The sequence below is a fragment of the Lontra canadensis genome, unplaced genomic scaffold (assembly GCF_010015895.1).
Source record: "Lontra canadensis isolate GAN:19392208 unplaced genomic scaffold, GSC_riverotter_1.0 scaffold4, whole genome shotgun sequence".
Lineage (NCBI taxonomy): Eukaryota > Metazoa > Chordata > Mammalia > Carnivora > Mustelidae > Lontra > Lontra canadensis.
In genome coordinates, this window is record NW_022630998.1 from 20,136,854 (window position 1) to 20,153,249 (window position 16,396).

At 39.3% G+C, this 16,396-nt stretch overlaps 1 protein-coding gene across 9 annotated transcripts in view; it reads left to right on the plus strand.

Moving 5' to 3' along the window:
• The window catches only part of MCTP1 (multiple C2 and transmembrane domain containing 1), a 519,900-nt gene that overhangs the window by 425,361 nt on the left and 78,143 nt on the right, over nt 1-16,396 (plus strand). For all 9 annotated transcript variants that reach the window (XR_004381302.1, XM_032846299.1, XM_032846346.1 and 6 more), the window contains one exon: nt 1,067-1,186. Coding sequence is in view for 8 of the 9 variants with exons in the window: in XM_032846299.1 (XP_032702190.1) it covers nt 1,067-1,186 (120 nt within the window). In the remaining variant the exon portion in view is untranslated. The remainder of the gene's footprint in view (nt 1-1,066; nt 1,187-16,396) is intronic.

Below are 16,396 nucleotides of genomic sequence, written 5' to 3' on the forward strand. Positions count from 1 at the left end.
CAGTGTGTTAACCTAACACGGGCCAGCTATTTAGTTTTCACAACCTGTCAGGTGGATACTCTTCTCAGCCCCATTTTACAGAGGCAGAAACTGAGGGGAGGATGCATTAGGAGTTGAACAGAATGGAATCCAGCTCTTCAGTACCTCCACGAAATCATTTGACTTAATGTTGCCTTGCTTGGCAGCTGGAGCCACAGATCTAGAGAGTTTAGATGATCTCTGCAGAATTATAAGAGAGTTGAGGTGGGGGATGGGGGGGATGGCATGCAGTCACAAGGGCAAGACATACTTTGTACACATTGCTGCTGATTTTACAATGCAGATGATCTTAGAGTGGCTCCTCCTGCCAGGCTAGGTGAGTTCATAATCTAATTGTCTTACAATTAAAAAATAATTTATATACATAGAGAGTTGGTAGTTTTCAAATTTAATATGCATAGACATTTAAAAATTTCCTTTGACAAACTTATTCTATTTTTTAAATAGCTATTTGATTTCTATGGTAGTGTTAAATGTTAAGCCAACCTATTTTTAGACTTATTGGTAGCAGTGCTTTTATTCATAATGTGAGCTCTTTGGCTCTGTGGTGCAGACTTGGTATTTTAATCTGCCTATTATGTGTGTTGCATTGTGAGATTTAAAAAAAAAGTCCATGATATTAAACAGTGATTCCTTCTTTATCATTAAGGCATATAGACCAGTTATGTCTGACAATGTAGTGAAGCTCATTTGGCAGCCTTTTAAAAAAAAAAAAAAAAACCTCTATTTTGTCCAACCTGCCAATAATTTCACTAGATGAAAAAAATTAAAATTATCTGTTGTCAGGGTAATGATATTGGTTTTCCTTCATAGAAATTAAGCAAAGTAAAAATCTTAACACTAACTTTCCGGGGATCCGTGGTGCTTTTAGAACAATGCCTAACAAGTTCTCAAGGCTTTGTTTTCCAGATAAATCTTTCCATTCTGAAGCATTTAGTTTTGTGTTTTTGAAGTGGGGTGTGGATAAGAGAGTCCATGTAATGAAAGTCAGAATTGACTCATCTTTTTTTCTCTCCTTCTCCTCCAGCTCTTTCTCTTTGTTGTCTGGAACTTTGAGCTCTACATGATACCACTGGTTCTGTTGTTACTATTGACATGGAACTACTTCTTGATAATATCAGGGAAAGATAACAGACAACGTGATACAGTAAGTTTCTGCTTTCTTATTTGTATGTGTTTTGTTGTTATTCTTCTTCCCTCTGACAGAATCAACATTGATTTAATTTTACAAACCAGAAATTCTGTTCATAAACACTCGAGTTTAGAGGAAAGTCTTAATCAGTTCAAAAATAACAACCCTTTGGCCCTAACATAAGAGAAAGTATTCACCTGTTTCTAACATGACTCATCTTGGTAGGCACTAAAATCGAGAGCATACCAAAGAATGAGCTATGACTTTTAATTATAAATGGGTTATTTCAAATGAGTATTTCTTTTACTGTCATTTGTTTTTATGTCTTAATCTTGAGTTAAGATGTAATGTCATAAAATTATTTATGATCAGACCAAATGAATGTATTTTATTTAAGACCTTTCTCTGTAGTCTATCATTGGAAGGAAGAAAAGATTGATGATTTGTTGGCCTGGGAAAGTTCATAAAGTACCTTAATTCAATGAAAATTCACTGCATAACAGCAAATATCCGTCTTGGTGTCAGGGGCGTATCAGGAGTACAGCTGGAGGATAAAGTAGGGAAAGTTATACTGAACCCACCTGCCCTCTCTGGCATTTTTGAAAATTTTTAGAATCTGTAAGACCACTTCTCTCTCAAAAAGAGTTTTAGAGCAAGCAGAAGCTAGCCACATAATAATGGTATCTCTTGTTCTTCTGCCAACTTTCACTCCCCTTACAGTACCTCAGTCACAACACCCTTAGTGAACATACTACTTCAAAAAGCTTTCCAATATATAAAGGAATGGAAGGGAGGTGTCCTCTCCAAATAGGATATTTGCAATTTGATAACTTCATAGATAGCTATTGAGAAGAATTTAAAGGTTTGTAGAAATGTGAGAATCTATTTGGTGGCTGTTTGTCTTCATCAGATTACATAGATTTTTTTTTTTCCATTGAGGGTCTACATTTGATTTATAATCGGGAGGTTTTGCCATCTACATGTCCATAATGGTGCAGGAACCAAAGTTATCTGATCATCAGTTTAACAGTATTATATAATACTTCATTATAACAGCAGCATAATGTTTGCACAGACATACCTGTGACCTAAGACTTCTCCCTTTTACATAACTCAAGCAGGGGTGCCTGGGTGGCTCAGTCAGTTAGGCATCCAGCTCTTGATTTTTGCTCAGGGCATGGACTCTGGGTCCTGAGGTCGAGCCCCGCATTGTACTCCATGCTCAACGCTCAGTCTGCTGGAGACTCTCTTTCCCTCTCGCTCTCTACCCCTCCCCCTGCTCACATGCACAAGCTTGGTCTCTAAATAAATAAATAAATAAATAAATAAATAAATAAAATCTTTACTAAATAATTCAAGCAAACTACACTTCAAGTGGTAACACCAGGTGAATATACTTCTTCAGAAAAATTTTATCGTCAAAATAAAAGAAAAATCCTGAGGCATAGCCACCAAGCACATAGCAAAGTTGCCAACAACACACCATGTTTATTTTACTCTTTTATTTATATATGTTTGTTTCTCGCATGTGATTGTAAATTTGGGGGAGGGGACTCTTAGTTCATCATTGCATTTCCCACTTTACCTAGCAAGTGTCTTGCGAGTCTGAAGTGTTGAAAACATTTTCTGTAAGGTTCATCAAATCCAACGTGAGATTGTTAATAGAGATTTTAATGGTTAGGCAGTATCAACAGACAAGAAGTTATTACTGGCAAAGATTTTATGGGTATATATTTAAATTGCACACTGAGAGACAAGCCCCAATGCCATAAGCATTGGTGTCATGGGGACAAATAGGTACTTTTGTCAATTAATCCAGGATGTTTTCTTTAAGAAAATGGGACTCTCTCAGACAATTGCTTTTTTGTACCATTTATTTCAGGGAGATTGTCGAGAGAGAAGAATATCTACTTTTCATTCAGTTGCCTTGAGACAAATTTGCAAATAAGATTATTTGCAAATAAGAAAAAGTGGTAATTTAGTTTCAGCTTCTTAATCCTATGAGGGGGTTTATCGTCAATACTTAGTCATTGGTTTGAGTATTCTTACTGAAAAATTCTGTAACTATAGATTTTACTTATCTTCTCCAGAATATACCTGCCTTGGCTGGAAAGGTACACTTGTAGAGGGAAAAGAGTCACATATAATATATCCCCTTGTGCTTCCAAATCTCTAAGAATTTTTATTTTTATTGAAGAGTTCCAGGGTTGCCTAGGTGGCTCAGTTGTTAAGCCTCTGCCTTTGACTCTGGTCATGATCCCAGGGTTCTGGGATCGAGCCCTGCATCGGTCGGGCTCCCTGCTTGTCTGGAAGCCTCCTTCTCCCTCTCCTACTCCCCTTGCTTGTATTCCTTCTATTGCTGTCTCTGTCAAATAAATAAAAGCTGAAGGAAGGAAGAAGGAAAGAAGGAAAGAAAGAAAGAAAGAAAGAAAAGTTACAGACTATGTAAATTTCTCTACTGCCCTTTTTTTCCTCAAAATATAATTCCAAACTTGTATTTACCGAATCTTTTCTTTTAGGCACATCTCTAACAGAGCTCCCCCTCTAACTATGGACATTTGATTCCTCAGCACAGTCCACGGTGTAACAGTCCATAGTCCAAGTTTCATGGAATGTTGGCTATACTCCATAACTCTCAGTAACTGCCTTTTATTGGCCCAAAACACACTGTCCACGTAGTCTGTTCTTCCTAGACACCAGAGCAGCAATCACAACACTTCATTCAGTTTTTTATGCAGTGGTTCAGTTGAGACAATATAAAACTCTTAAATTCATTTTGTCTAACTAAGTGTCTTCTCCTATACCTAGCTATGCATTTGAATTTATGGCTCCTTTTGCAAACAAGCCTGGATTACACCTTGCTGGTTATAGATTATTATACACACACACGCATCTATGCATATACCTATACATTCATATACACGTGCATACATATATATGTAAATCAAGGCCAAATATTGATGGGGGCTCCCATGCTGTGTCTAATTGGCTTTACGCCATAGTGCATAGCACTGGAGGAATGGTGTTCTGCCCTAAGTCCTTATTGCCGTCCCCAAAATCATGCAGAATCTTTCAGCATGTGTGCAAACTTTAGGTAATCTCTGAAGTGCATTAATCACACCACTGCGTGATTCCAGAAACTTTCTTGTTTTAAAAGAGAGCGAGAGAAGGAGGGAAAGTGGGCGGGCAGGCAAATTTCCTCTCATGGGGAAAAGAAAAATCATTTGTACATTTAGCTGAGAACATTCAATTAGGATGAAAATGATAAAAGAAAAACACGTCAAATTGACCTTGAGCTTTGTATAGCAAGAGAAAAAAAGGAATAACATTTTCATGACCTGAAAAATTCAAAGAAAAACGAAAATACGGGGAAAGATGAGAAGTTCACAGATGGGCAAAAATTCTATCTTCACCGTATGGGTTGATGGTTGAGATTAATACTAAAATAGGAAAGGATTTCTTTGTGTGTTTGTTGTTTATTATGGAGACCATATCCTTTCTTGGATATGTAAGATCGCAGGAGCTAAATCCCGTCTTTTCCCTGCCATGGTGCCGGTTTAATGAGAAAAATGAGATGTAATCTTTGCTGAGGAAGTTTTGCTGCATTTAATGAGCTGAACCCTTTGAGGACGGGGTGAGGAAACAGCTGGTCATGAGGCTAATGCTATAGACTTGAATGTGCACGTGAGAAAGAGGCGTGGTTCGAAATGGTATCTCACCTCTGCTGTTTCCCAATTGGACTTGTTAAAAATAAGCACTCCTACATCTGAATCTACCTACACTCACACCATGACATTAAAATTTCTGGCATGAGAATTGTTAGGCTTTTCTGGGTTGGGGGGAGAACTATTTAATAAATACATGTTTCGTTGAGAAATGTCTTTGGCATGAAGGGGTTATAGAGACAGCAATGTCACGCTTGTCTTGTTTGGAACTGTCACTTCAAAACCTGAGGAAAATTCCCCACCTCACCTCCCACTCCTGGCCACACCCACAGTGCCCATTAGGCTTGTACAACTATCCACATTGTAGCTACTGAGGACTGAAGTTTTTTGTTGGTTTGTTTTGTTTTTGTTTTTAAAATATTTTATTATTTGACAGAGAGACACAGAAAGGGAACACAAGGAGGGAGAGTGGGAGAGGGAGAAGCAGGCTTCCCACCGAGCAGGGAGCCTGGAGTAGGGCTCCATCCCAGAAGCCTGGGATTATGACCTGAGGCAAAGGCAGATGCCTAACAACTGAGCCACCCAGGCACCCCAAGGACTGAAGTTTTTTTAAAGTTAAGGAGCAGATGCCAGGATGTTGCCTTTGCATTGGGTTTAAAAACCACTGAATCGGGACGCCTGGATGGCTCAGACTGTTAAGTGTCTGCCTTCGGCTCAGGTCATGATCCCAGGGTCCTGGGATCAAGTCCCGCATTGGGCTCCCTGCTCAGCGGAGAGTCTGCTTCTCCCTCTCCCTCTCCCCCTCCTTGTGCTCTCTCTCTCTGAAATGAATTAATAAAATATCTAAAAAATAAAAATTAAAAATAAATAAATAAATAAATAAAAACCACTTAATCCTTATTTCCCTGGGCTCCCTGTTAGGCACTTTGTTTCAGCGTGAGCTTCATCTCAGCCCCCAGGAGAGAAAAGCTGATTTTATCAGCCCAGCCAATACTTTGGGTCCTCCTAAGTCAAGTGCCGCCCGGTCTCTTCCTCTGTGGCAATCGAGGAGACAAGCACAGGTGGAATGAGCCCGGCCACAAGAGCCCTTCCTTGAGAGGAGGGAATCAAGTCTCCAAGTCTCAGAGAAGTCTTTTTTGTTGTCCTTGTTCAAAAGCATTTATTTAGAACAGGAACAGAAAGGGGCTTAAACTTCATCACCTTTCAGCTAATCCAGCTCAAGCAGAACCATGAGAAGACCTAACCACTGCTGTCCTCCACTCCTGGGCCACGAGCACATCTGTCTGTCTACCCACCTCCCCTTCGGCCTGACCCTGAGGCAGGCAAGGCGCGGACTTCCCTGGACACAGCTGAGGAAGGGGCAAGAGGACACACTTGTCTCTCTGTGAGACAGTGGGGTTCTGCCTCTAAGCCTCCAGCCCTTATGATGTACAGCCTTGATCCAGGAACCCACTCACATTGGTTGGGGGAAGGTACAAGCTACAGAGTAGGCTCCAAGGCTCAGAGAAGGGAAGACCTGTGTTGGCTAAGCAAACCAGGGGCCTCTTGCACCCCCTAGGAGATGGGTTTCCTCACTGCTTTACAAATAGGGAAACTGGCCAGAGAGATTTAATAATTTACCCGAAGGCACGCAGTTAGAAAAGGCATGCAGTTAGAAAGTAGCAGAATGGGTATTAGAGTCTGTTGATCCGTCTGAAATATGACCCCTAACCACCGGTCAAGTGCATGACTCTTAAGACTTCATTTTGATGCATCCCATGTCTCCCTGGGCAGCTTTAGAGCAAGTTTCTCCCTCGAGTTTTAGAAGATCCAGCAGCATTAACTCCACCTTCAAGAACACAGACTGATGGAAAACCCTCATTGCCCCCCACTCCACTTCCGTCCTCCAGTTCCTCCCTGCCTTCAGGGAAATAGAGCAGGTATTTATTAAGCAACTTCTATGTATCAGGTATCCTGCTAAGCCTTTTTAGACACATCATCTATTTTAATTCTTTACAATAACCTTATCAAGTAGATTGTTCTAACTAGTTTTATCATCATTTTACAAACGAGGAAATTCAAAACCAAAGAAAATAAATAATGAGTTCCATAGAGGAAGTGGGATGTGAACCCAGCTCTTCCCTGTTCTGAAGCCCAAACTATTTTCATGGTATATGCTTGGTCGTGCCTCTCCCAAGGGCTTACTTTCTAAATGTTGAGAGCCTGACGTGGAATCCCAAGTATTCCCCCAAATCCTTATGAAGTTCCCAGTGACCTCTCAAGAATTTGCATTGGTCCCTTGTTTGATCCCAGGTGACCCCACTAATTTCAAGATTGCTCATGAACTGTAGGACTACCTTCACTCAACCCAGGTGAGCATGGATAGGAAGAATAAACCAAAGTGGAGAATCTTTCACATTAGTGAAGAAAATCTTTGAATATTTTTGACATACAAAGATTCTTCAAGAGGTGTTTTTTAATTACACTTTAAAAGAACATTCAGTTTCACTGTCATGATATTCCTCCCACATAGCAGTCTCACTTGCCTAATCAATGGAGGCATTAAAAGACTAAAGAGTAGGGTAAATCAATGAAATCATTCTCTGATTCATGATCTGTGACACAAATTGAGCCAAAGTCTGTGTTGCTAAAATACTTATTTCAGTAAATACTGAAATGTTTTGTTGGCTTCCTCAAATGGCAAAACCCTCGATTCTGCTTTCACCCATTAGAATGGTACTGGATATTGTTTCTTGTTGGATCTGGTTCGGTTAGGCCCAGAGTACTTATTTCTAGAAACAAAGCTTGTGAGGAGAGAATGTTCTTTGCTGCTAGAAATGCTGGTGATGGGACAATGTGGGATGGCCCACCAAATACAAGCCAGCCAAGAATCATCTGCTTGTTTGACTTGAGTTCTTGTGAATCGGGTAGATTGATCATTTTCTCGGCTGGTCTCAAAGAAGTCCATGGTGCAATATTTGAATGTGTAGCTTACTGAACAAGCGAGATATTGCTGACAGAATCTAGAGGCTGTCCAAAATGGAGAGGAGAGAGGACTCCATAAGCAAAACACTTTGAATGTACAGTTAGACCTTTTCTACTTCAATACTTGATCATTCACAGAAAGTAGCATAGACCACAAGCCTCCTCTGTTTGCATCTCAGTACCAAAAAAGACCACATACTTGCTCTTAACAGAAGCAGCACTGAGTCATACAGCCTGTAAACACATCTAAAAATGGATGATCACTTTTTTCTTCTTCCTGCTTATTTCAACAGCAATTTTCTCAATTTTTTCAGAAGGTCACCAGCTTGCAAAAATCTGAGAAGGACCATGAAAAGAACCAGACCTTTCGTTTTCTAACACTGTCACTAGTATTTAAAAAAAAAAAAAAAAAAAGTAGAAACCAACAGCCAATCAGATGTCAGTACAAAAGTTCATCCCCTATGACTCCTCTGAAAACTGTTCACCAACCGCTTAGCTGTGCCAGATAATCACTCACCGTATAGATTGGTGTCCCCAGACATCAGTGATCATCACCTCATCAGGCTCTGGACATTGACCAACAGATTTCCACAATTTTTCGACACTGTTCAAATGTCCCCCACCTGACTGCCATGTTATTTACTATCCCCTCCGTCTTGGTAGCTGACAAGGCCTTCCACCCTACAGATTTCTCTCAAACTTCAGCTCCTAAAACTCTCTGAATTCACCCCCAATTTAGGGTTCCCAGATTTAGCAAGTAGAGATACAGATGCCCAGTTAAATTAGAATTTCAGATAAACAGATGTTTATCCTAAAATAATACTCATTATTTATCTGACATTCGAATGTAACTAGATGTTCTGTATTTATTTGGTAACTTTATTTCAGTTGCACATTTTTTGTTGTTGTTTATTTTTCTCAAGAGCTTTAGGAAGGTGATCTGTTCTGAAACAATATTCTGATTTTCTGGCTATTTTGGTCTTTCTCCAACCTCTTCAAGAATCTTATAGAAGACAGCCTCATGAGCAGGCCCCACCCAAACCATAGATAACTTCAGCTTTACTTTCCCTGGATTCCAGCAGAATTGTTTGTATGATTTTTGTTTTGTTTTGTTTTGTTTTGTTTTTTAGTTTTGTGTTCAAGGGCAGCATGTTTATTGAACAATAGGTGAGGGTCCTGGGTAAAAGGTTGGGGAGGGGAAGACCACAAAAATGAACTAGACAGTGTCCCTGCTCTTTTGTCATCTCTTTAACCTGCAAAACAAGTGTTCAACACTTGGGAGAGCAGGAAACCTAGGTCATGCCACTTGTAAAGACTCACACAGCAAGGCTGGACCAGAACCCTGTCTTCCATTCCTCTGGCACCCATTCAGCAGGCCCTGAGAGAGCAAAGGCTTGGTCCATAAAACACAGTAAGAAGCAGGGAAAGAAGGGATGATGTCCTTCTCATCATGTAGATGTGGAAACTGAGGCTCAGGATAAGTCGGTAACCTCTGCAGAGCCAGCCAGTCAGTGTGTGTGGGACAGACATGGTGGCCCAGGGAGGGGCAGCACAGGCCAGGTCTCCAACTTCACGGAAGCACATGGCTGTACCAGCTGCGAGTTGTCGGGGGGGGGGGCGGGGAGCGGGGGCAGGGACGTGCAGGTTGGCACAGTGTGTGATGTGATGACGTGACAGGTGGCTGGATCTCCTGAAGTGCTTGCCCAAAGAGCTGCGCACAAAGGGCTTGACCTGCAAGTACAATATATGGTGGTTCTGCAGTCCCTGAGGTGGGCTCTCCTGGTGCTCACGCTGGGGCAGCCCCTGAGGCTCCTCCTCAGGCTATGGGGGACCTTGATTGCCTTGACAACTAGGAGGAGGAGGGCGTGTCCTGGTCCTGGGGGTCACCAGGGGATCATGAGGTGGGGACTAGGCTAGAAGGGGGGGGGGGAGCAGCAACAGTAGCTCTCCCCTTCCACCTTGGGGAAAAGGGAAGCTTTGAGAGCTGGTGGATATAGGAGATGGGGACTGAGGGTAGCCAGCATGGTAGCTGCTTTGGGAGCAGCAGTTACCGGGAGTGGAGGCTGTTTGTGGTTTCCCAGATAGTGATACCTTCTCTCTATGCCATCTATTCTTTTCTCAAAAAATAAATTTACTAAAATAAATTTACTGTTTTTCGTCAGGCATATTTTGTTTTTTACAAAAATTGGATCACATTAAATGTACTGTTAGTATACCTACTCTTTATATCAACGCTATTTAGAAATATCCCTTAAATCACTGGAAAACCACAGGATTTTTAGTGATTGCATAGTTTTCACCATGTGACTACTTAATTTTTTCTTAAACACATTAGAAATGTTTCAAAGATTTTTGCCATCTCAAATAATGCTGTAGAGAAATCTTTTGACCAGATCTTCTATGTGGTCTCTGGTAATGCCCTTTGAGGCAATCCTTGTAGGAGAGTTTCTGGGTCAGAGCTCCTGTGCATTTTGAGTATTTTGGCTTACTAAATTAATACTAATTTGCCAGTCAGTAGGATTTTAATATTTTGTGTATATGTTCCTGGGTAACTACCTAGCATTTTTATCATTTTTTCCGGAGAGTCATCCCTGACTTCCCTCCTACTCTTGACCCCTATGACCAGCCTACCCTTGCCAACATGTACCCTCACCCCTCTCAGACCCCATATCCCTCTCACTGTATGGTAATAGTCACACCACTGTGGGTCTTCCTTACCAGCCTAAAATTGTTCTCATCATATTTCGCATTTGTGTATTTAATCCCAGCACAGAACGAGATGTCGCAGACATGGCAGTGTAGTAGTTGCTCAAAAACTGTGATGAATGAACAAATATTTTAGTCTAATCTTTCCAAATCAAAAATTGTCTAATTTTTATGCATAAGTATTTCCATTCAGTGAAAGTTTATTGAACATCTCCAGGCACAGTGCTAACTCTTGTTCCAAAGACGATTAAGACAGGATCCTTGCCCAGGCCAGTTTGTGGTCTAGTGAGGGAAACGAACAACTAAATCGAGTGCGTGAACATAATAGGTGTGCTAATAGAGGCGGGTAGGTGATATGCCACGTGTACAACCAAAAGACATTTAGATCACCCCAGATGTCTGTGCGTGTGCTGCATACATAAAGAAAAGGGTTGTTTATCTGTGACCACAGCTCCCATTCTACCCTTCAGTCTGTCCATTTCGCTCCCTAACTCCGTGTTTGCCTTTCATACTTCTTCAGTTTATTGGCTAGCCTTTTGCTGTCTTCTCAGACTGCATCTAAACTTCAAATTGGAAAGATAAAATTATAGAATGGTGGAAGATGAATGTCACCTGTACGTGACATGTCCATTCCTATAGAGAAAGATGTAAAGGAAAGCGTTTCTATTTTTAAAAGTCAATTTACTGAGGATTCTCCTCAGTGGAAGGCATACTGCTTGCTTTGGATCTGTGAGGACTCAGAAGACAGAATTTAAAGTTAGGGGCAATCCCCGTAGAGGATGTTTCCAGTTACTCTCCAATTTTGCCTAAATCCTTCCCAACTTGCTCAGATTCTCCAAAGACACATGTGAGAATATAACAAGGTAAAGAGCTGAGCTTCATTCTTCTAGAGTATTTCTGCCCTGAAATCTTGCTCCTTTCCCAATAAATGAACTGCCTGGGCAAATTTGAGAGAAACCTGAAGCTCTTGCCCCCATAAATAAACTATATCCTCTTATTTGGGCCCCAGATGACCCCTGGAGCCCTAGAAACTCCTTGTAAAACCAGCTTTCTAAAACTCCCTTCAAAGCCTCCCTTGGATCCAAAGAATTCATCACCTAGATGGTTCTCCAAAGTGTCCAACCCCAGCATTTACCTGTATGTCAACCAAATGGTTTTATTATCTCCATTCTTCCAAAAGGTCTGCCCCCACAATTTTGTTGCTTCTGTAACGGAAGAAGGGGATGGAGAAGGGAGGGGAAGGGTACTCATCATTTTGGTCTCAGTTCTCAGGGTGGCTGTGTTATTTTTACTCTCCCTGCTTTTAGTGATAGCCTGTTTGTTCCTTCTTAAAGACTTTTCATTCTCCTTGTAGCTAGCCAAAACTCCTTTGAACTTTATAGTGAGGGAGGTAGGATATAGGACCAACAGAAGCACCTTGTGGCTGACTCATGACCTCATGACTAGTTTGCATTACTGGTCCTAATCATCATGCCCTCTGTAGTGATTGGTGTTGGCACAGAGTTTCCTATGATATTTGCGAAGATTTTTTGTCCCTGGTTCAGAAAAGTGGTAAGAAAGTACAAGACCTCAGTTAACAAGCTAAAAGTGGAAACTAAATGGTATGTCTTTATCGGCTTGTGGAAAATGTTCGTAAATCTGAACTCTGATAGGGGTCTAGTAACTCGGAGAGGTTTGTGTTCATTTTTTTTGTTTGTTTGTTTAGTGTTACGTGGTATACATTATCAAGAGCACGCAATTCTAAAGTCTTTCCGTCTTCTTCTATGTAGAACTTTAATAGTACATGTAGGTAACCACACTAAAATATGCCTTCAAGGGCATTTTCTGTCATTCATCACTGAATTTATTCCATTATGCAGGAAAAAAAATAACTATCATGCAACATCGTTTATTTTTTAAAAAATAACCAAATATTCTGTTAGCATGCTTAAATGAGAGAAAGTCGGTTCATCTAAAAGTTTCCAAGTGAGTTACACTCCCACGGATAGCCTCAAAAACATCTTAAAAATGACTGTTACCACGACTCATTTCCAGTTGGTAGAAGTTAAAAGCCCAAACTTTGAAATTAGGAAGATCTGGGATTTAATTGCAGAACTTCCTCTTGTTAGCCATGCAAATTTATTCATTCCCCTGAGCCTCAGTTTCCTCACCAATAAGACAGGGATAATAACCTTACCTTGTTGAGGTTTTGTGACGATTAAAGAGACAACATACTGTCTTAACCATACAGCAAGGGCTTAGTCAATGACAACTAGGCACCCGCGCATGTAGAAAACAGGACAAACCAGCAAGGGTGTAATGAAGGTTTAGACGTTGTACATCACTTCCTCTTTTGAAAAGTTCCCTTGTAAGTGCTCTTGAAGAGGATGGTTTTCCATGACCATCAGTCTTGGTTTTAAGCTTGTAGATAAAGACAGTAACATTGCCACAGAAAGTTTTCCCATGTCTATAATCCCGCCTGCTATGTGTGCGGAAGTCCCACAATAATAAAAACTGTATTTTTATCAGGAAAAAAAAAAAAGCAGATGAAGAAATTTGACCAGTCCTCTACAGATGAAAACTTCTTGGTAACTGAATTTTACAGAAATACCATAAATAAATGCCATTTTCTAGATCATATCAATAGATATTTGAAAGAAACATTTTTCTTGTTTATTGTAATTCAAACCTCCAGCAAGCACAATGCATAAAGACAGAGGCCAGCAGCACTCTGAGAAAAGAACAGGACATTTTCCTGAAACTGTCTAAACCGTCTTTGAGTGCAAAAGCACAATACTCCTTCCTGACAGCCTCACTCTGGATGTCGACTAAGAGAAGGAGAAAGGTAAACCTACATAGCATACCAGGCCTGGGCAAGGAGACTAATTTTAATAAATCAGACTAGAACATGAAAATGTCAACTTAATCAAGCATTTAAATTTTATTAATCAAGCCTAATTTTTATGAGTGCAAATAATCACTGAAGCTGGACAAATTTGTTCTCGATTGCATCAGAAACATAATTTTAATATTTAATGGACTGATGAATTTAAATGGAGAATTATCTTTATGAAACATGCTCTTCATAATTTGCCATTAAATGAGAAATAAAAAAAATCAACATAAATCTTACATAAAGGTTATTTAACTAAATGTTGGTACTATAAATATTATAAATACATTATGCACTAATTTAGCAATCATACAGTACACTACATAAAGCAGAAATGATAAGTGGACCCAGCAAGCTTTTCCTAGAATATAGAGCTCTTGTGTTATATTGTGGGAAGCTCGTGATAAAACGGTTCCGGAGGTTTTGTGTGAGGTTTCGTGAACATTCTTTTCATTCAGGCTTTTATGCTACAATTCACCATTCACCATACACATTCTTTCCAGTTCAAATGTAGGTCTAAACCCACATGGGCTTTCTTTTGTGAGGTGATTATTCTTTATCAAAAAGAGATTAAAAAATATTTTTATCATTATTATTTATAGAAAAGGGATATAAAGAAAAAAACTCAAGTTTTCGGACTCTATGATTTCCTGACATTCAAAACTCAGTCTATTTTTAGATTTTTTTCACATAATGTTCTCAGGCCTCGAAATATTCTAGGACCGAGAGGAACAAAAGAAAAAGAGAATCAAATTAGTGCCAGAATGTTTTTCTCTACAAATGTCCACCGATTCCCCTCACCCCTTCCATTATCTCCCGCATTCTGCTTAACATAGTGAGTAGCTGAGAATTTCTGTAAAAAATGGATCGAACGTAGCAGAGCAGTATGGTCCAAAAGTTTGCTAATGTTAATCTCCAATATAAATGATTTTTTGTCTTGTTTTCCAATTCTGTTGTTCCAAAAGTGTAACATTTTTCTCTAGTCCATGTCCTAAAACTATACACTTACCTGAAAGGGAACTTCTTGACTACTGCCGCTTTAATGCTCCCCAAGCCTATCTTCAGGGGTTAGAGCATTGCACGTTTCTGAGGAGACTGGAGGTCACACCTGTCACTCCTCTGGCTTTGCAGAAAATGTTTTAAATAGATAATGTGGACTCTTCATGACATACTTAAAAAATGAAAATTCCCAAGGTTGTTTTGGATTTTAAACATTTAAAATTGTGCCTTTTTAAAAAAATAACAAATTCGTGGTTCTGGAATGGAAATCTGGTTTTATAAGAGGCTTGAGTGCATAATTTTCTTCTTTATTTGAAATCTGTTTACTTTTAATTGGCAAAAAATATTTTCCTTTGAAAATACTAAATTTTATAACATCCATTAGTAGCAAGTCTAGTTATCTTTTAATCTCACTTTGCAAAGCACATTAAACAACTCCAGTGTTTTAGGTTTGTGGGGTTTTTTTTTTTTCCCTTTCTTTTTGGCTTTTTGTATATATTTTTTTCTAACATGACCAAAAAATAGTTTCAAAAAAGCATTATTATTCGGAAAGCACATTGTAGGCTAACAGTTGACCTATTTTTCCCTGCTCAAATTAATATGCGATATCCTAAAGACACCAAGCTCAGAATTTTCCCTGCCAGCGAAAATACAATACATGGGGAAGCCTTTAGATGGAGACATAGTTCAAATAAACACTAGAATTCTGTTCCCAGGGCTTTGTGTAAATGTAAGAATGAACATTTAAGAATACTCAGAAGGAAATATGAAAAGAAATTCATTTCAGATGCTTATACTGATTATAGAATTTATATTATATTTAGTCTTTTATAATGGAAGAGGTTTTCTGCATATTAAGCTGACACTTAAAAAAAATAAAAGGTTACATCTTCTTGGCCAGTAAAGTAAATTTACCACGCTTGCACCTTACAGCAAAGCATATTACACTGCAAATAAGAATGTTGTTGTTGATGATGCAGAATACAGACTGTATGTAATCAGTGGCATGCATCAAAAGTCATCTGATAACCACATTAAAGCCACATTTCCTATTAAGAATCAGACTAAATTACAACATGGCACTTCCCAGAATGAGCCAAGGAAATGCATTCTGCGAGAAGAAATAATTGTATTTGAGTGTCTCTGTAAAAATCAGGAAGTCTCTTAGCAGTAAGTAATAATGCTTTTCTTTTTAGTCTGCCTTCTTTTGTGTTGCAATATATTCAACCTCATGGCAAGCCTATCACACTAATTATTATTACATCTAGTGGTTCAGTTATCTTGATGACTACTGTAGCTGAAATACGCCAAGGTCAAATCCTTAATAGCGTGAATCAAACTAAGCAGCCATCATACATCCAGTTGCTTTTGAGATATACTGGATGAAACCGTGTATTCCAGACCTGTTTATGAGTCTTATTATTCTTCCAAATGTGGAGTAAATTATATGTACAGCTTAATTATGCCGTTCATTTTGTAAAAGTTCCTTCTCAAAAATTTCGTGAGAAGCAGACATGTTTTATTTGGCACTTTAGCTGACTTTGGTGGACCAGAGGTCAGCTCTGGTTCTTTTCAGCCATCCGAAAGAGAGTGTTTATATGCATCTTCTCAACCCATTGGCTTCCAATAATTTCATATGATATTTACACATGTAATAAATTCACTGGCACACAAATGCATGCTTTGCTTGGTTTATGCACACACAAAATGATATAAATGAACTCCAGACCATGTTGAAGAATTCTGCTCTCTCCAAATTCCTCTGTATCTCTAGGGTGGAAATAGGCATTTAGTTTGTAATGTGTCCAAATGTAAGCATCTGTACACATTTGGATGTTCTTTGAATATGAAATTAAATATGAAACTTCTTTCTTTTGTGACAATTTTCTTTCTTTAATTTTTTAACATGCAGTTGCACATCTGGACAGCAGTGATTTCTTCTTTAATTTAAATGTGTTGCTTTTTTATAGACCGTGTTTGAGTAAAGCAATTTGAATTGTGCAACTATTCATTCTGAAC